At 41.2% G+C, this 21294-nt stretch overlaps 1 protein-coding gene across 1 annotated transcript in view; it reads right to left on the bottom strand.

Moving 5' to 3' along the window:
- adamts7 (a disintegrin-like and metallopeptidase (reprolysin type) with thrombospondin type 1 motif, 7) overlaps positions 1-21294 on the bottom strand; it is a 77483-nt gene that overhangs the window by 38174 nt on the left and 18015 nt on the right. Inside the window, exons 5-8 of the mRNA XM_086106855.1 lie at positions 17590-17673; positions 14642-14766; positions 11963-12112; positions 3474-3617 (exon numbers count right to left, since the gene is read on the bottom strand). Coding sequence (XP_085962981.1) covers positions 3474-3617; positions 11963-12112; positions 14642-14766; positions 17590-17673 — 503 coding nt within the window. The remainder of the gene's footprint in view (positions 1-3473; positions 3618-11962; positions 12113-14641; positions 14767-17589; positions 17674-21294) is intronic.

Below are 21294 nucleotides of genomic sequence, written 5' to 3'. Positions count from 1 at the left end.
TACATTGCAAGTCACTGACAGTAGCAGCTGACAGTAGCAGACAAGTGCACACATTATCTAACAAAAATACACACAAATCATTAAAACAATTAGAACATGTACATGTATCATGAAAATTTAAAAAAATTACAAAATTGAAATGATTTTTTGTGGACACCATGCATTGTGATGTCCATTCACAATGCATGGTGTCCACAAAAAATACTAGAAATAGGCAATCAAGGCATCCACCTGGAACCGTGACAAAAGATTATTCCGAGTAATTGATTAAATTAAGCAAATTTGTTTACAAATCAGAGGGAATAGAGAGTTGGTGGTTTGATCCCCGGCCATTGTGACCATGTCGAAGTGTCCTTGAGCAAGAGACTGGAACCCCAGTTGCTCCTGATGCTAGGTCATCAGTATGTGAATGAGCTAACAGTGTAAAGCGCTTTGAGTACCTGAGGTAGAAAAGCGCTATATAAGTGACAGACCATTTATCATTGTAGAGAGGCCTTATAAATCAACAGTGATTGCTCTCTTCTCAGTGACAAGGGTGTCCAGCCGACATTCTGGTATGCAGTAATTGACAGTGATGGGTCAAAAGCCGATCCCAACTATCAAGATAAATGTAGCATGATAGACCAAGTATGAAGTGGTCTTCCAGAAAAACCCCACACACTGACCAATACCTCCTCCGGACACGAACTCACTGCAGTCACAACTGGACCAGCATCATAACAGACACTAAAGATAGACAGGAGGAGGATAGCCTCAGACAGCACGCTCTCACCAGCTGCCAATACCCCAAATGGGTCATCGATAAAGGAAAGCAGCAAGCCATGGAAAATGAACAGAAGAAAAAAAGAAACGCCACAGGATGAACAGAACCCATATCACATATCATGAGAAAGCATGGAATTTCAAACAATAATGCTACGCTAATAACCGCAGCCTAGCTAGTTTAACATAGTTTACCACGGGCACAACATTTCCTGCATCCTGAGCATCTGGCTCGTGCATCTTGCCAACAATCAACCACACCTGATCAGTTGTAAATTGTAATGACAACATTCATCTCAATTAGTAGCACTTGCACACGTTCATCTCCATTCGAGAATACAATCAAGACAATGGCAAGACTGCCATCATACAGAAGGTGGAGTATCTCTGACGCGTGTACCACGAGGTGTCAAATGCAGGTTTAAAAACTGGCACCTTTTGGCTTTGGCTACAAGTGGTTCTACTTAACGCTTCAGCACTTTATCTTATCATCAATGGAACTATTCGCGATTTTAATGTTCTGCACACAGGTCAGAGTCATGGTTTACAATGTAGAAATTAAATTTAATGTGACAGTTAATAAAGACGGACTTTCAGCAAACAATGGGTGACATAAAAATACTTACACGATGATTAATGACTTTTTGGTGGATACATTTTAGTTGTGCAATGCATCCCAGGGACCGGAGTGGCCGAAATACAAAAGTGCATTTTTTTTTCTTCACAAGTACCATTGGCAGTTGTCCTAAAGTGCAAAAAATTGAAAACGTTTCCCATCAATGGTCTAGGTGACTTTTCTTGTTTATTTCTTGAACTGAATTTCATACAACACTTAAGCGTAACAATTGTTTGTACTCTGACATGCAAACAAAAAAGGGACAGAAATGGAGCTTTCAGACCATTTCCGTACCTTTTGTAACTGTGGATCCTACAGGCTTTATCACAGAAATGTGTACCTTGGAGAACAACAGTGGGCACCTAAGTGTAGCCATTTCATGGAAGTGCAGAATGATTGCGGGTGGCCAATCATTTGGTAAGGCAGCTGTCAAGCTGCATTATGAGAATGCCATTTGTGTGTCATTGGCACTTTACAGCGCACCATCAGAACTATATTGCAGCATGTTAGAGAATCAGAGGAGGAGGCATTGCCCAGCATGCTTAGAAGTCGTTACAATTACTACATTTGACTGTGTTATCATGCCACAATGTGTTATTTTGTTCAGTTCTGGTATCCGAGATAAAATGTTGTTGTTTCTAATCTTGTACAGTTTAATTTACATTACTTTTGGTGGTGGGGAATCCGCCAGCTAGAGTTAAAATGTTTGTGATACTAATGACACCCTGTCCTCTTGAAAGATGAATCAAGTTGGAATCTGAGCTACATTTGGGCTGCACGCTAGAAGATTTACAAATGTTTTGAAAGCTCACTTAGCTGCTAGAATTTAAAGGTTGAAATGCAAAAGGATTTTCAAGTTATGGACATTAGATCACATATACCTAAGCAGACAGGTGATAGGAAACATTTTCAAGTTAGGTCTGCACATTTTTGTATATGCAGAGGTGGCCATTCAGTCAGTACTGACAGACGCCCATTTTGCTGACGAATGACAAGAAACTTCAAACAAAGATGTACTAGGCACAGAAGGAAGTAGGTTTTCGTCCAGCAATGTAATCGTCACTAACCGAGTCAAGGACAGACGGACGCCTGATTCCCTGAGAACTGATGGAAACACGCCCGTCTGTCTCGCATGTGGTCGGTAGGTTGCTTAGATGACCTAACTGACTATATATGTGCGTGAGAGTACTCCGGTTTTCAAAATAATCTCTGCAGGGACTGTGATGGCCGGCGGCAACTGGCTGAGGAGGTGGAACCAGATAAACTCACTTAAATCAACAATCTTTGTTTGAGTCAAAAATTTTATGTATGTGTACTTCTTTGCGTTTAAACAATGTCGGTGAGATGATTTATGTCACCAATATTTTGCAAACAAGTACGTCCTGTTTGAGAGGTTCGCTGGATGGTGGGAGTAGAGCGAGAGATCGAGAGAGCAAGGCGGCAGCATCAAGTCATGTGATGGACTTTTAATACCTTGGCTTTATCTACAACTGGGTTACAAGGCACATAGGGTATGTTATATTTTGTTTATTTATTGAATGTTCGAGTCAAATACATGATGGTAAATGGTGATTGTAAATACGATGGAATATCATCGTTTTAGTTGTCACGGTATTTGGTGTGATTCAATTTGTTCTGCGAATGCATGTGATTTTGAAAATAACAGTAGAAGAAGGAGAAGAAGAGCTTCCGGACCTTAAAGGGCAGCGGCGAACTGTAAATGTAGTCGTGACTAACAGTAATTTCATCTACGACTAACTGTGATTTAGCAACACCGGGAGTGCGGTTAAGATGACGGTCCTAAAATAGTGGTGATGAACTGTAATTGAGCGCATGGAATAAGTGCGGTCAAAATAACGATGACTGACAATAATAGAAGTGTGGCCCCTGATGAATGACAAACTCGCAGTATTTACTGACGTACCCACTTCTGTGTATATGTATCTTGACTGATAATCTCTATCGGCATTTGCACAGGTCAGGTCAGTGGACCTGCACAGTCTCCTTTAAAAAGCAGATATCATCCCAGACACCATGAAAAGGAAGACCGAACTCAGTTGAATGCAGCTCAGACTGTACATTATGTGGAACTCACTCAAGGAAGCGTGTAATATACTGCCGGCTGCATCTGGACCACTTGGGCAGCAAGGTCCCATATAGCAACTGCGGAGACATGATGAAAGGTTTTTTCCCGATGGGTTCACAGTCGTTACCGTTGCCATCATGCTGAATCCCAAAACTGTGGAGAAGCACAACATCAACGTAGAAGTTATCTGGGAGGAACAGATATACATAATTTCTGCTCCCTCATCAATATTCAACAGTGCGTTCGATTAAATGTAAATGCAAAATTCCCCTATGGTGCTCTACTAAATTACAATGCCATTTTATTGTAGAGTCTGTTAAAGCTAAATTGAAGATGTAAGTTATCAAGCGACACAGTGCTTCCATTGATTAGATTCAAGTTAAATTATTCAGAAAAGAATGCGATGATAATTGAAAATGGGGTGGATAGAAATTGGTTCATGTGCTGAAAAAAAAGGGCAGCATCATGTACTGCATACATACTGGACACAGATATAGATTCATGTGTCCAATTTAATAAGATCCAACACAACACTCTCTTCCAAAAGCATTACAACAGTGAGGCTAATTCCTTCATTTTGGCTGAGGACCAAATCCCATTGGGTTTGACGTCAAAACATGAAATGAGATGAGATTAACCTTTCATCTTTTATTTCTATTTGAACCCACTCATGCTCAAGTGTGTCTATGGACCGGAACATGTTACTGACCAGGATTATGTCTACGCTCAGTTTCAGATTTGAGTTGGCCTCTGAAGAATATTTATACCAAAACCAGAGCGCTGTCTACTGGTGAAAAAGAAATAATTTTAAAACTAAGAGAAGTCAGCAAACAAACATGTGTTCTGGTTAATTTAACCATTTGAAATGCCCTTGGCAGGGGGGAAGGCCTACCAAGTAACAAACGTCCAACAAGTCGAACATGGAAACAAAAATATAAAGAGCTTCAAGAGTCTAATGATGACATCAGCAACAACCTCCAGAGGGACTAAGTGTCGGTAATTAAACAAAATCAAGCCGCACATTAGTCAGAACTGGACAGTGAAGGCGTAATTGGCCGAAGGAGGCACAACATTTTATGCACGGATGAGACGAAAATTAAACTGGACTGAAGTGACGGTAAGGTTGAAGTTTGGTCAAAGAACGGCTGAGCCTATGTTCTCAAACATACACGCGCATATGAAACAAAGTGGTGTGCGCTCTAATCTCGACGGCAGCAGCAAAAATGAACCCGGCAGGAATATTTTCTCTGCCAATTTAAAACAAGCAAAGAAACCCAACTAATTGGGAGAGCTTTTATCATGCAGCAAGAATATGACACAAAACACCACCACAGAGGATTTCATTTGGGGAAAGAAATAGAAGGTTCAAACTCCAGATTTAAAGCGTGGAGAGCACATTTCTCAATCATCGGGCCCTGGATCGGCGCAGTCCCATGTGCAACATGGCACCAGGTCACACAGAGAGACTGAAAAAAAATAATTGATGGAACATCAGAGTTTTATTTTGAAAAACAGGTCCATCGATATCAAAACTGTCATCTCAGTCAGGTAAATAAAAAACTAAACGCCAAGATGGGATCGGCTCAATGAAGAGAAGCAAGTGCAGGCCTGCGACACGGAGCTATCAGGGAAATCGAAAGGTGGCCGGATTTGCTTCTATATCAACAAAGAATGGTGCACTGATGTCACGAAGCTCGACGCACACTGCAGCCCGGACCTGGAGTCGCTGTCTTTAAACTGCAAGCCATTCTACTCGCCACGTGAGTTCACCTCCTTTTTACTAGTCGGTGTTTACATTGCGCCACAAGCTAACGCTAACACGACGATACAAACGCTAGCCGAACAAGTAAACAAACTCGAACTAAAATACCCAGAGTCACCCCTGATAATTTTGGGCAATTTTAATAGAGCACATCTTAACCGTGAACTTCCCAGATATAAGCAGCACATCGACTGTTTCACCAGAGAAGGCAACATTCTAGACCACTGCTATACAACAATCAAAAATTCATACCGATCGGTCGCCCGTGCAGCATTGGGTCTTTCTGACCACAATTTAATCCACTTAATACCTACATACAGACAGAAACTCAAATGTGCTAAACCGGTTGTTATGGACAGATGAAGCAAAGCTAGCTCTACAAGAATGCTTAGACTGCACTGATTGGGGCGTCTTTGAAACTTCAACGGGCACACTGGATGTATACACAGACACTGTAACATCATACATCGGTTTCTGTGAGGACATGTGTGTAACAACGAAGTCCTTCCGCTCCTTCAACAATAACAAGCCATGGTTTACTCCCAAACTCAGGCAACTCAGGAAAGAGAAAGAGGCCGCATTTAGAAGTAGAGATCGGGCACTGTACAAACACGCCCGAAACCAATTGACAAAGGAAATTAACATCGCTAAGAGAAGCTATGCAGAGAGGCTGAAAAACCAGTTCTCTGCTAACGACTCTGCATCTGTATGGAATGGCCTGAAAGCAATCACTAACTATAGAATGCCACCCCCCCAAACAGTGAACAATAAGGGTCTTGCTAATGAACTAAACATGTTTTTCTGCCGATTTGAAAAGGACACCCCCATTTCCCACACACACACCCACCTCTACCAGAAACCACTCTACCTACCCCCCCACCCTCTTTTTCTCCACTACAGATCCACGAACAGGATGTGAGACGGCTCTTCAAGCAGCAGAAGATCAAGAAAGCTGCGGGGCCCGACAAAGTGTCCCCCTCCTGCCTGAAAGTCTGCGCTGACCAGCTGGCTCCGGTCTTCACACAAATCTTCAACAGATCTCTGGAGCTGTGTGAGGTCCCATCCTGCTTCAAACAGTCTACCATCATCCCAGTTCCCAAGAAATCGGCAACATCGGAACTGAACGACTATAGGCCTGTCGCCCTGACGTCTGTGGTCATGAAGTCCTTTGAACGCCTTGTGCTGAACCACCTAAAGAACGTCACCGGACCCCTGCTGGACCCTCTCCAGTTTGCCTACCGGGCAAACAGGTCTGTGGAAGACGCAGTCAACATAGGTCTGCACTACATCCTCGAGGACCTCGACAGCACAGGGACCTACGCAAGGATTCTGTTTGTGGATTTCAGCTCTGCGTTCAACACCATCATCCCGGAACTCCTCACCCCCAAACTTCTCCACCTCGGTGTGTCCCCTACGATCTGCCAGTGGATCCTCAGCTTCCTGACGGGACGGACACAACAGGTGAGACTGGGAGCAACAACATCATCAATACGAACCACCAGCACTGGAGCCCCACAGGGATGTGTCCTCTCTCCACTGCTCTTCTCTCTCTACACAAACGATTGCACCTCAACAGATCCAGCTGTCAAACTCATAAAGTTCGCAGACGACACCACGGTCATCGGTCTCATCAAAGACGGCGACGAGTCTGCGTACCGCCAACAAGTGGAGCAGCTGGAGCTCTGGTGCAGCCGACACAACCTCGGGCTGAACACGCTCAAGACTGTATAGATGATCGTGGACTTCAGGAAACATTCTTCTCCACAGTTGCCCCTCACACTATCCAACTGCCCTGTGTCAACCGTCGAGACCTTCAAGTTCCTGGGAATCACAGTCTCCCAGGACATGAAGTGGGAAGTCAACACCATCTCCATCCTGAAAAGGGCCCGGCAGAGGATGTACTTCCTGAGGCTGCTGAGGAAGCATGGCCTGCCACAGGAGGTGCTACGACAGTTCTACACGGCAGTCATCGAATCAATCCTGTGTTCTTCCATCACGGTTTGGTTTGGGGCCGCCACAAAAAAGGACAAAATCCGACTTCAACGGACAGTTAGGACGGCGGAAAAAATCGTTGGCACCGCCCTACCCACTCTTGAGGACTTGCACACTGCAAGAATCAAGACAAGGGCACGGAAAATCCTCCTGGATCCCCCGCACCCTGCCCACCACCTTTTCCAGCTACTCCCCTCAGGCAGACGCTACAGATCCATGCGCACCAAATCCAGTAGACACTTAAACAGCTTCTTCCCTCTAGCCATTAACTCCTTAAACAGTCACTGACGTAGTCACTCTTCTTGTAATACAAATACTGCTACTGGTTACTCTAAAATGGTTCAATGATTTGTTGTTTACGATGATACTAATGCAGCGTGTTATACCGGAGACAAATTCCTTGTGTGTTCTACATACTTGGCCAATAAAGATGATTCTGATTCTGATTCTGATTCTGCCAATTGTTAAAACAACTACACTCATCGGAATGGAGAGTAATATGTTTTTGTTTCTCCGATGGACGGTCAAAACATTGCTTTCTGTGAAATTGACCCGTGGCACAAAAAAGCTTGTGTGCCAAAAAGAGCATGCGTTTGCCTCACGTTTTAACTCTACCTTTTACTTCGGAGCCTCACGCCCATGCATGTGGATTTCATCGGAATGGAAAGAGGGGTGACAAAGACAAAGTTAAATTTGGTATGAAGGGAAAGGAACATGAAGGGGCAGATGGTGGTGGGCAAAAAGATGGAAATGGGTGACCTGCACGAGCAGAGGTAGAAGCGCGCAGTTGGATTATATCTTTAGCAGATGACATCATCTGAAGGAGTTTTGTGACTGTAAGGTAGTGCTTGGGGGAGTGTCGCTCCACAGTTTAGGATAGCGGTGTGCAAGATAACTTTGTTGGGATGAGGAAGATTAAGAAGAAAAAGGCAGAAAAGAGAAGAGAAATCTGTGGTGGAAATTGAGAATGTAAGAGTGTTTTATGAAAATTTACAAAGCACAGATGGGGAAACACTAAGCACAAACCAAGTTACGGCCAATTGAACAACTGTCAAGAAACAAGTGGAAGAGTGAAACAAAAACTTTACAAGTGAATAACAACTAGTGCTCCATTAATTTAGCAAAATGTCACCATTGATCACAGATATTTTGCTGTTTGTTTTAAAGGTAACATGACCGCAAGGAAATTTTGAACAGGGAGCTCGAAATTCCTTTGCCACAGTGAAAGTACAGGTTAATGTCTGGTGATCGCTTGGTGAACATTTGTGACCTTGAATGAACACTGATGAGAACGCAACATTGGTTGCCTTCGAAAACACAGCAATCACCACCTTGCCCACTATTTTGGGTTTTCACTGATAATTCAAGGCCCACAAAATATTGTGTTCTACAGCTACCAAAAGAAATATTAGACTCTAACGGTTAGAGTCTAACCCAGGGTTGGGCAAACTTTTTGGCTCGGGGGCCGCATTGACTTTTAAAATTTGACAGAAGGGCCAGGTCAGCACGAGCTATGGTACATTAAAAAAACAAACTGCATTTGTTGACAGTCCATATCAAACATCAACAGAACAAAAGCATGAAAGTACGGTATTAAGATACTTTTTTTAAATGACAAAAGTGTTGTTGATGACCTATTTTAGCCTGTGCATCGCTGCAGATGGGTTGTGATCAGACCAGTAGAAGTAGAGCGATACAGAGGTACTAGGTGGTCGAAAAGATTGCCCGGCCCCCCCGTGTTCTGCAACTTCAAGTCAATGCGCCACCTGGCGGTGAAATGCCTGTCATTACAAGTCCAATTGAAATGAATATAATCATTCACATCGAACCTTAATTGTGGACCAACCTTCGGCGGGCTGGATTAAAAAGACCAACGGGCCGGATTCGACCCGCGGGCCGTAGTTTGCCCACCACTGGTCTAACCTATCATAAGGAAAAAAAGTTGCTTTGTACGTTTCTGTTATTTAAGAATCAGCAGTAAAAGAGAGCTAATTTCCACCATTGTTTTCCCTTTTCTGACTCGAAAATAAAGAAAATAAGCTTTTGGTGAAAAGATTCATGTCAATCTGAATGTTGTTGCTCATATTTTTTGCTTTTGTGACATCTCAAAAATCCAAACAGTGGTGTCTTTCTTCACAACAACATAACCAACAATGAAAAAGAGGATTTGATGGCGAAATAATTTATTTTGAAGTATAACCGCAATATTTACAATTTTTAAATATTAAACTGGAGGAACAAGTGTGCATCAATATCTCTGTGTGTGTGTGTGTATGTGTCATCCACAAAATGTTGGAGTAGCTTGTCTGTGAGAAACAGCGAACAAAAGTTAACAGGATGGCGAGAGTGCAACTCTGCAGGACTTCTTTTGACTTCCAGCTGGCTTGGGGTCAGCCTGTGATTTATAGAAAACTAAACATTGACCACAAATAAAGATTTTTTTCCAATGGCTGCAGTGTCATGCGGAGAAAAAAAAATCTGCTCTGCCAACGGGAGTGAGAAGGATCTTCCTGCTGGATGCACGATCTGTGGTTTGTGGAAATATATACAATTATAATTACAGAAAAATATTTTTATGGCTGCAGAAACAATCCATCCATTTTCTGCAGCGCTTCCATTCTTGTACTTTTCTTCACCACACACATCACAAAATTTCCTGCACTTTGTTCTGCACTGATATTTACAGACATTTTCTGACTGAGTAATGATTCAAGATATATAAAGTTTGCACGTGAGTAATTTACTCTTGCTTATCTGCACACCACGTTCAATATTTTTGTCCACATATACACGGTGCATGATTTGTAAACAAATTATTACTAGCAACAAATGTTTAGCACAGCAAAATAAATGGCGTACATGTGACTGCAGGAGGGTGCGATCGATTGAGTTATGTTATGTTATAATTCATTAGCTTGCAAGAAACGTAGCACATACCTTCGGCGCTACTCTCAGGGACGAGTCTCCTGTGTATTACTTCTGGATCATGGCGCAGCTTGTTTTACTTGGCTCTTTTGAACCAGTCCAACTTAGCATTGTCTTTCCTTTTTCTCTGTCTTAGGCTTTTGTTTCAAATAATACTCTGCTTGGGCATCAGCCATCTGTAAATCTCCATTCTGGAGTATGTCCCCCTCCTTCACTTAAACCCATCCCCCAACATGCTGCTTCTTTTTGTTTTTCACATGCGCCCATCCATCGCACTGCTGCCATTCAATGGTGAAATGGCTGCCAACCTTGAAAATCACAGTAGAGACGGCCGAGGGTTTGAACCGCTCATCTCGGTTAAAAAAAAAATGCTTTGGCGACTTTTTGGTTTGACGAATATACTGTATTCGTCAAAGGCAGTGAATGAGTTCAATAAAGTCAGCCGGGATTAGGAGTGATGTTTTCCATTATTTTTATTGCACTATTGAGGCACTTGCATGTCAACTGTCTCACTTTGCACTGTATGAACAAAAATATTATGAGAGTTACTGAGGGGCGAGAAGCAATCATATGTCTTGGATGGATAGTGTTGTGGACCTCTTTTTCACATCAGTATTTTCTCAACAGTGTATTTCATTGAAAGAAAAGGAAAAAAATGGATCCACAACCATCTATGAGACATTGGATTTTTTTTTTTGTGTGACTACAATTTCGATATCACACCACACACAAAATGGTCATTTGTTGCCTTGAAATAGGCATCACGTGTGCAGAAAATACAAACCCAATTGCATTGTGTTAAATCAACATGAATACAAACACAATACAATGATTTACAAATCTTGTTTAACCTCTACATTCCTGAATACAACTACAACGGCACTATATTTAATGTTCAAAATGATAGACTTTCTTGTTTTTAGCAAATAATCATGAACTTTGAAAATTTGGCTGCAACACATTCCAGAAAATCATGTTTACCAATGTCTCATATCAAAGTTTTTTTTTAACACCATTCAATAAACGTCTGGAAACCGAGGGCACAAATTGTTGAAGTTTTGTAGGTGGAATTCGTTCCCATCATTCCTTGACAGTCAGGGGTTTCCGTTATCGTATTGTACACTTCATAATGTGCCACAGGTCTGGACTGCAGGCAGACGGATCTTGGACTGCACTCTTTTACCACAAGGTCACTTGTGCATTTAACACATGCAGAATGTGCACATCACCATCCAACGGGTGAACAGTATCTAAGCACAAAATAACTTTAAGGATATAAATATTACAATTAATTAGGTAACAATACATTTAGCCTGCTAATGTTAAAGCATGAAAAAATATATATTTCATGAGACGATAGGAATGTCATTTCTTAGGTACAAGTTAAATATTTCAATCATATCGATACTGCAATATTCAGCAGCTAGATTGCATATTGCATGTTTTTCCCAATCTCGTGCAGCCCTATTTATACGTTTGTTTGTTTTCCTGAATGTCTTTGTAGCTTGCTCACCTCAAAAAAGAAAATTTAATTTCACTAATATATCCCAGTTTATGGTCCTAAAACCTGCCTTCTACCTTACCACTTCCATAAGAGAAGCTTTCAATTTATTTAACCAACTTTAGGGAGCTACAAATTTGCAATAATAATGGATTTGTTTTTTTTAAGTGTTCCATGTGCCCCCTTTTCAACTTCAATAAGCAACTGCCCTTTCCAAAGATCTTTGCACACCACTATTCGAAACTATACCTTAAGTGCACCGGTGTAAATAAAACATCAATAAAAACAGTGTGTAACATGTGCGTCTTGGAAGCTTACTTGTGACCCAGCTCATGTGCAACAGTGAAGGCTAGCGGCAGGCCGGTGTCCTCGCTAATACTGCAGCTGCGATGTGATTGACACATCCCGACCACATGGGACAAACCCAGCGTTTCACACGGCATGTTGATGGATGCACAGATGTCCTTCCTATGGAAATAGAGGATGCAATCTCAGATGTCCAAAAGGAAAATCAATTTGAACAACCAATGCCATTCATACCTATTTAATATGTACAAACACTATTCGCTTACTCCATTGAGAGTACTGTATTAAAACACATTTTCTGGCAATATCTTCCTAACACAATGCTTTATGTGGCCAGGCAACTTTTAATTAGCAACAAGTGTGAAATGAAACAAACAATATGTGATTCTATAGACAGTCAACTTTAATCAAGAGGTTTCATTTATCATTTAAGAACAATATAAAAGTAATGCTCAAAAGTGTTTGAAAAATCTACATAATGCTTGTTATCTCCTTTGTCAACATTTGATTTAGTTCACATTTTTTTCACAAATTTATAATACTGGTCAGTCCACACATATTTTGAACAACTCGTTGAACAATCTAAAGTGATGACACAATTTTTATGGGTGAACAAATGTGCAGTTTTTTGGGGTCGCCTGAAAAGTCATCTGGTGGCACAAGGATTCTGCCAGACGTGTGTAAATTTGTTTCTTATACTGTCTGTCAGGAATCACACTGTTAAAAGGTGTGTGAAAAAAACAGAAAGAAAATAGACAGTTGTGTCCACACGTATTTGGACCCAGTTCCTACATCCACCATCACAATGTGACATAAATGAAAGAATCAAGATGTGAATGACTGTGATTGGCTGGCAACCAGTTCAGGGTGTCTTCCGCTTACTACCCGAAGACAGCTGGGATAAGCTCCAGCACCCCCCGTCACCCTTGTGAGAATAAAGCGGATTTAAAAACGAATATATGGAAGGATGGAAGATGTGAATGGAGAAGAAACGTTCATCTTTAATTGAAAAAAAAAAAAGATTTACAAACATTTATGCAGTGCTCGTTCACTTTGAACTATTTGGCCAAAGTCACATAATTGGAAGAAAAAAAAATTCTGCTTGCCCATGGAACTCAGCCTATTAGAAGCTTCCATTCTGGCGATGCTTGTTTGCAGCCACCTGTTTTGGGGTGCTGTGGGTTTTTTTGTGGGTCTGGCTGCCCTCATTTTTCTAGTCAAGTGAGAGCCAATTTCTCCTGTTGTATGAATCTTTTTTTACATGCCTGGGTGGCACACCTTTCAGCTATAGCTTTCAATACACCCACTGTGCGGAACCTGGCATTGTGTGCACAACCACCAAAGAGGTGTGACTCACTGACTTCTGAGGTTGGCTGTTAATCACTGAACATGAAGTTTTTCTGATCCATTTGAAAAATATAATGCACTTCAATTATGAAAATACTTTCCATAGCCGATGCGTCATCGCCAGTGAGACTTGCCCATGTTCCGTCTAACATGGTACACTTTGTAGAAGTTATTAATTCCAATAAGCATAATTTAATGAGGCCACTGTGCTTGTGACTGAAAATGTTTAGAGGTCCATCAGTAAAAACTCTCACATTCTATAGATCATCGGTACCCGGCAACCTTTCTTACGCCACAGACCAAGCAAGTCACATCAACATGTTTGACGACCAACAAGGAAGCAAATACAAACTCACGATTCAATATTTAACCTTCCACTGGGCCATTATGATGCTCGCTGTGCTTGTATTAACTAGTTAGCCCTTCTCTTGAAAAAAAAAAAAACTCCACACCATCAGCAGCATGTTGGAAGCAGAAAATCAATTTTTCACCAGTTAATTCATTCAATGCCAAAACGTAAAACTATGTTTGCAAAAACACTATAATTTAGTGCCAAAACATATGAATATGTTTTGGGTGTTTTTTAAATTCAAAAATATTAATAAAGCGCTTCGCGCACAGGCGGGCCCGGAGGTCAAACGGTTAGCGTCGGCCCCACAGTACAGGTGTGCAGGGTTCGATTCTGGCTCCGATCTTTCTATTTGGTGTTTGCATGTTCTCCAGGTGCCTGTGTGGCTTTTCTCCGGGTACTCCAGTTTCCTCCCTCATTTCAAAAACATGTTTGGTAGGTAAATGGAACAGTCCAAATTGTACCTAGGTGTGAATGTTTGTCTCTGTGTGCCTTGCGATTGGCCGGCAACCAATTCAGGGTGTACCCCACCTACTGCCTGTGGCCTCCAGCACACCCGCGACCCTCTTGAGTATAAGCAGATTAGAAAATGGTTGGATGGATAGATGGATGGATGGATGGGGAGAGGCTAGCAATGAAGTGGCAAAAGCACTAAAAGGGGAGAGAAAAAAAATTGGCGGACACATGGTCCCACAAAAAAAGTAACACAAGGAGGAGATTTGTGGCGAGAAGAGTAGTGACTGCCTGAATGGAATACTTCAAATGGACATGGGAGCAACAACTTCGACCTTTAAGAAAGTGACTGAGTGTTATCGCCCCTTTCATCCATCAGCTACAACAGCATCGTCTATCCCCACCCCCTCTTACACTCTTTACTGTGTAACTTTTCACTTTCATCTCTGCTTCGACAAGGGCATCCTATTGCACAAAACATGCTTCTGGTCATTTCCCCGCCAGTAAAGTTCACCCTCTTATCGAGCAAAGCTGATATTTACCTGGTGAGGAGAACAGCGACATCGTGGTGCAGAGGATGATCGTCTCCCTTCATGTTGAGTCGTTTCTGCCACTTGCAAAAGCTACTCAAGCTGTTGTCGGCATGGTGAGTAATCTTTAAGTCGACCTGTAGAGCAAATGTCACAACTTAAGATACACTACAACATATAACTTAGGAAAAAGGTCAAAGCTCCGAAGGAAATGTACCATAATTGAGCAAAATGTCTAGTTGGTCATCGCAGAGAGAAAAAAAAACATGTTTTATGACAAGATGCACTAATTGTGTTAGTTTCAGCCACATTAGACCATAATGTTTGAATCCCTGTCCCGAACATGCAAACAGGCTCTCATAACATCTTAAAGATGAAGTACCTTAGCATTTATAGCTGAATCCGTGCTGCTACGAGTAGATAAAAGAATTCTTTTTGGGTAATTGTTCTAAACTATCAACACAAAAAGCACAGATGTGTCGACTGAGATTTGGGGTGGACTAAATTAAAATGGTTATCTCAATAGAAATTGTTGACTTCATGCAATCAAAATAAACAGCTCACTGCAATACTGAACTTTTGTGATATAGCAATGTACAAAATGATTGTTCGAAGTTTTCTTCTACAGGTCCTCCCAATAAATGCATTCGAGCAATTGTAAAAAAGCTAACATATTGCATTTCACCATTTGTTGCTTGCAATACAGATCCATCCCGCAAGCTATTCGCAGCTCACAATTAAATTAATACAAACAATTAAACACAGACGGCGGCCCGTTGGTCCAGCGGTTAGCGCGTCGACCTCACGGTGCAGAGGTACCGGGTTCAATTCCAACGCCAGCCTCCCTGTGTGGAGTTTTACCCTTTAAGGTATAAGGTTAGCATGTGAATGTGCTTGTGTGGCTTTTCTCCCAGCACGTCAAAAACATGGTTGTTAGGTTAATTGAAGGCTCTACTTCATCCGTAGGTGTGACTGCCAGTGTGAATACAGTAGTTGTTTACTTCTAAGCGCCGTCTAATTGGCTGACAGCCATGTGAAGGTGTTCCGGACCTTTTGTCCAAAGTCAAAATGGACCTGGGCAGAATTGTTATCAGAAAGAGTACAAACTACTACTGTACCATGCTGGCTTTGCTCTGCTTTTTGCAGACGATCTGGTTCTGTTGGCTTCATCACTCAGCGATATCCAAATCTAGCCGGAGTGGTTCACGGGTGAATGGGAAGCGGTTAGTCTGGGGATCGGAACCTCCGATCTGAGGACATGTTTCTCAAATGGAAAAGGGTGGAGAGACCTCTTTGGGTCAAGCAGGGGATCGTATTTCAAGTCAAGCCAAGTAAAACTTTGTCAAATGTGCTGTATACAGCACAGATGAAAATTCCTCCCTCTTAAATAGACAACATACAACAAGAGGAGCCGCTGCGAGGGAGGGAATTTAAGAATCTCAGGCTCTCGTTCACGAGTGAGGAAAGACTGGAGTGGGAGATGGTGAGGCAGGATGGTCTAGCCTTATTTTCCAGCTGAGCCAAAAGGTAAAGCTCTGGATTTAGCGGTCAATCAACGTGACCACCCTCAGCTATGGTCACGAGCCATGAGTCGCTAAAGCAGAAATAATGACTTCATCCCCCTCTCAAGACACAGCCCATTGAGGAATGTCTGTGGCTATGAATTGCCACTCACCACTGTTTATTCTTTGTATTATTTTGTTTGTTTATTGAACATATAAAAATATACAGTACAAGTAATATTTTAAGGAAAAGAAAACAGTCATCATACAGCACAAATTATGTTAAAAAGAGTAAGAAGAAGTAAAAAAAAAAACCCTTTCTAGTCCTACCCCTTATTTAATAATATATACAGTACATTGATCATTTTTCAATCAGAAAAGAAAGGAAAAAGTCTGCATATCAACAAATGCTTTTACATTTATGTGTGCTATACTTATCTATTTTTACAACATTCGGTTGTACTGTATGTACATACACATCCTAGCACATGTCGATTTTCTTGTATTCATAATGGGCATTGCATTTCATGACTACATTTATCAATGTAATTCTGATGATGTATTGCTATATTTAATAAATGTATAACATTTATCAGCTTCATTCTGATTTACGTAGTTTTTTTTGTACTCTTCTCTTGAACTTGTTTTTGAATTCAGCAAACGAGTCACTCATTTTCAGTTTCAAACTTATTTCGCAGAGTAACACCGATTACAGATACACTCCTTTGCTGGATGTTTGTTCTTGTTTTGGATTTTTTGTGTAGGTTGGTACCCCTTAAATTATAGAAACTTTCCCGAATTTCGAAAAGCTTCTGGATGTTTTGACAAAGGAGGTTATTGCGTGCTTTGAACATTAATTGGGCGATTTTGAACTCAACCAGGTCATGAAATTTCATCGTGTTTAATTTGATAAATAGTGGATTAGTGGGTTCCGTATATTTAGATCTATTGATAATTCTGATTGCTTTTTTGTTGTTGTAGTTTTAAAAGAGGGAGTGTGTTTGTTTTACCGGTGTTTTCCCTTTGGGCAGTAGGTGGGCTACACCCTCAACTGGTTGCCAACCAATTGCAGGTCACTCATATATATTGTTTCGTCACTTCATTGCTGTCTTGCGGTGTTTTGTGTTCAATGAATGGAAACACAGCTCCACTGGATGGGTCACTTGCAAACGGAGGGTCAAAACATCATTGCCATTAAATTGGAAATGGCTACTTGGGCCTCCGGTGTAAATCAAGCCTAAGACACCTTTTTGATGACTGGCTTTGATCACGAAGCTGTGGGAAGCCAATCATTTTACCTGCTGTGTTAGGTATAAAAAAAGCGAAGAATAAATGTCATTTGTTTTTCACCTTGAGGCAGCCTCGAATCAAGGTCCCTCAAATGAGCAGGGGCATTAGCAGTCTGTGGAATTGGATTTTGCATTGCAATAAAACCAAAATAAGGACAAAGTATTTTACCTCATCTTGCTCCAGTAAGATAAGTCGAACCACAACAATGTTGATGGCGTTTCCAATACTCGGATCTTGAAAAAGACCTGCTACCTGGAACCCAAAAAAATAAATACACAAAGAGACATCAGAGATAGCAGTAAATATGTTCACATTTCGTGGAACATTGGGACGGACGGAATGCAGAAAATCGAACTGTCATTAATATTACTCAATTAGTTTTATTCAAGATTAAACATGCAAAATAATCCTGAACGAAAAAGAAGAGAAAATCATGTGTGAGGTTCCAGTTTGTTTGAGGGATTTCAAAACAATGTAAAAATCCTGATCATATTTGCATGGCACTTATAGTGTGTGTGTTCAATTTCAGTGTTCTACTGACTTTTAAATCCCCATCTGCATGCATATGCCATCATGAATGCCTTCTTAGGGAGGAATTGATTCTTATTTAAAATGGGATTATATCATGCTGTTTTGACAATTTAAATCTGCGTGACAGGCTGGATGATTCTTGCACGGCAGGTATATCCAAAAAAATAAAATAAAAATCCTTCACTGTGTGTTTTGGTTGGGTCAGCACGTGTGGGCATTGATTTGTCCCATGCCTAAAATACATAACGCCTGTAGAGCAGCCACCCCACCCCCAAGTCATTTATTGTTTGGAAAATTATGTTCGTCTCTGTAATGTAGGTGGGTCATGCATTTATTATTTGTGTATTTTTGATATTCAAGTGGCCCAGTTCACGTGGATTGTGCATAGAAGTGCCTGAAACATGTACGGGAAGCGGATTTAACATTTACCAGCCAAGTTTGACAATCAGAATTAACATTGGAGATACAAAGATCATCTCTCCGATGAGTCGTAATTACATTTGGGATTCTTTCATCTGGAATCTTAATCTGTTGATTTTTTTTTTTTTGTTTATTCTCAATACATACATGAATAGTTAGAATTTCCATTCAAAATATCTGTAGCGTGACTGTCACTCTTCAAGCCGACATTTGGAGTTATCGGTCATTCACTTTTGCCAAAAACGACTGACAATATACTCCACGAGCACAGCACTTCTGCATTTATTGTGAGGCGGCATGTTAACTTCAGTCTGCCTGTAAACCAATAGCAATAACATGGAAAACAAGTTGAACCTCAATGTTCAACTTGTTTTCAACTTGTTCAATAAACAAACAAACAAACAAAGTTCACGCCGAATTTTTCCTCGTACCACAGCATTGGCTGGAGGCAATTGCACACTGTTCTCACTCTCTCAGCACGCAGCCAATGGATGCAGCGTATAAAAGAAATATTGAAGCTGAGCTATATTTGCATTTTGTATTTTCATATTCTCCTCATAAGAAGAAACTGAAAAGTTTATTCCGCAAATGTGGTGGGAGAGACAAATGCAAAAAAGACCAAAATGCAATACCGTTGTAGCCCCCACCCCCCATAAAACAAAACAAAACAAACAAATCCTGAAGAAACAGACACAAAACAAAACAAAACTAACGGTGCCCCAAAACTGGAGTATGTAGGTGTAACATAGAGTATGAATAACATTTGTATAAATATTGGATATAGCTTTAATATAATTATTGGAAGTCGTCCTCCTTGCACCTGCCTTTTACACTTTTTTCGAATAAGTACTGTTTTCCACATAAAAATAAGGCTGGCGAAATCAAAGCTGAAAACCACATTGGTCTGAAAAGCAGACAGGTTCAAGGCTGGTGCACTGCATAGGAAGGCATAACAATCAAACAAGGTCAGAATGACATACAACAAGAATCCTTCAGCAGTGAGGGAATATGAAGTGGTTTGCATTCTGGTAACTTAAACTCCGCAATGTCTTATTTGCCTAACTACACTTACGATTTGAAGTGAAGACTGCTATGATGGCCTTGAAACCTGCTCCGAGTGAAGCCTTCTAAAAGAGGGACATGATTATGGCGTACCACGTTCAAACATATCTTGAGGGTCACTCCTCCGATTCTGAAAACGTTTCTTCTGCAATACAACTCAAATATATTATTTGAAGATTAATATTGCTTTCAACATGGTTTATACCGAAGCTTGAATCACGAATCTTGAAATGAAGGTCACTTTGCAACCTAAACAATCACCACACACTCGAACTTGCGTCATGTAACTTTCCATTCATCCTCACAAGGGTCACGGGGGTTCTGGAGCCTATCGCAGCTGTCTTTGGGCAGTAGGCGTGGGACACCCTGAACTGGTTGCCAGGCAATCGTAAGGCACACAGAGACGAACAACCATCCGCACTCACCTTCACCCCTCAGGACAATTTAGAGTGTTCCATTAACCTGCCATGCATGTTTTTGGAATGTGGGAGTAAACCGGAGCACCCGGAGAAAACCCACGCAGGCATGGGGAGAACATGCAAACTCCACACAGGAAGGCCTGCACCTCTGCACTGTGAGGCTGCCGTGCTAACCACCGGGCCACCCTACAAATAACTAAAAATTAAAAAGGTATGGTATTTTCCGCACTATAAGGCGCACCGAAAAGTTGTCCATTTTCTTAAAAGCTCACAGCACGCCTTAAAATCCGGTGCACCTTGTGTATGGTCATTACGGTAACATGACGACCCCAAGATGGCTCCTTGCTGAAGACATGCTGACAATGTTATAACTTGCTGTTGGTTCAGTGAAGTGTGTCGCTCCTTGATTAAATAAGTTTTTGTTGCAGCTCCAAAAAAAGGAGAGCTGTGATGTTGTTGTTTTTTAAAACGCACACTTTATTAATGGTTTTCACAGTCTCAACAAATACAGGTACGTCTTTGTCCGTCACCGTGCCTTCTATTCTTCCGTTCGACTCGAGAGGCGTTCATGACCGCCTCCGAAAAACGTAACTTAACATTACTTCAATGAAACTATGACAATTGAAAACAATGCATCAAAACAGAAAATCAAGCGAGGAAATCACAAAATAAATTCTATAGCCCCCCCCTCCCACAGAATTTATTTTGTGATTTCCTCGTTTGTGAATACAGTACACAACAAAGGAATAAATAACAAACACTTCTGAGACAGTCCAGTCTCTTACATTTTACTGACATCTGATCGCTCAAGGAAATGTCAAAATAAATTCTGTAGAGGGGCTATAGAATTTATTTTGTGATTTCCTCACTTGCTTTTCTGTTTTGATGCATTATTTTAAATTTCCATAGTTTCATTGAAGTAAACATTAATTCACGTTTTTCGGAAGCGGTCATGAAAGTCTCTCGACTAGCTCGTGGCTCCATCTAGTGGATGCATTGTAGATTGCGCCTTATAATACAGTGCATCCAATATATGAAAAGAAAAGAGAAAATAGGCCATTAATTGAAGGTGCGCCTAATAATCCAGTGTGCCTTTTAGTGTGGAAAATAAGGTAATCGAAAAAAAAAAAAAGGAACCCCCCCCCCAAAAACGTTTTTTTGGCCTTGGGGGTTGTTTAATTGTTTGGTTTTGAATTTGCACATCAGGGCCACAGGAGAACACACACCTTAATGACTGCAATCCACACAAGATTGTTGAATGGATATATGGATCAGATCTGAATTTAAAGTACCGGTACTGTATAACAGATGCTTACGCACCAATTTGTACGTGCAGAGCTATGCGGCTCCCGTTCAAGTGGCTGAACGGCTACTCCCACCCCACTGTAATAATTAGTACAGTTTTCCCATTGTTACAATCAGCATTGTTTTCTCTTCTTTC

Source organism: Hippocampus guttulatus, chromosome 3 (assembly GCF_054856545.1).
Source record: "Hippocampus guttulatus isolate MCC_2025c chromosome 3, RoL_Hgut_1.0, whole genome shotgun sequence".
In the NCBI taxonomy this organism is placed as follows: domain Eukaryota; kingdom Metazoa; phylum Chordata; class Actinopteri; order Syngnathiformes; family Syngnathidae; genus Hippocampus; species Hippocampus guttulatus.
Note: the sequence above shows the minus strand (reverse complement) of the source record. Positions and strands in the feature narration are given on the sequence as shown.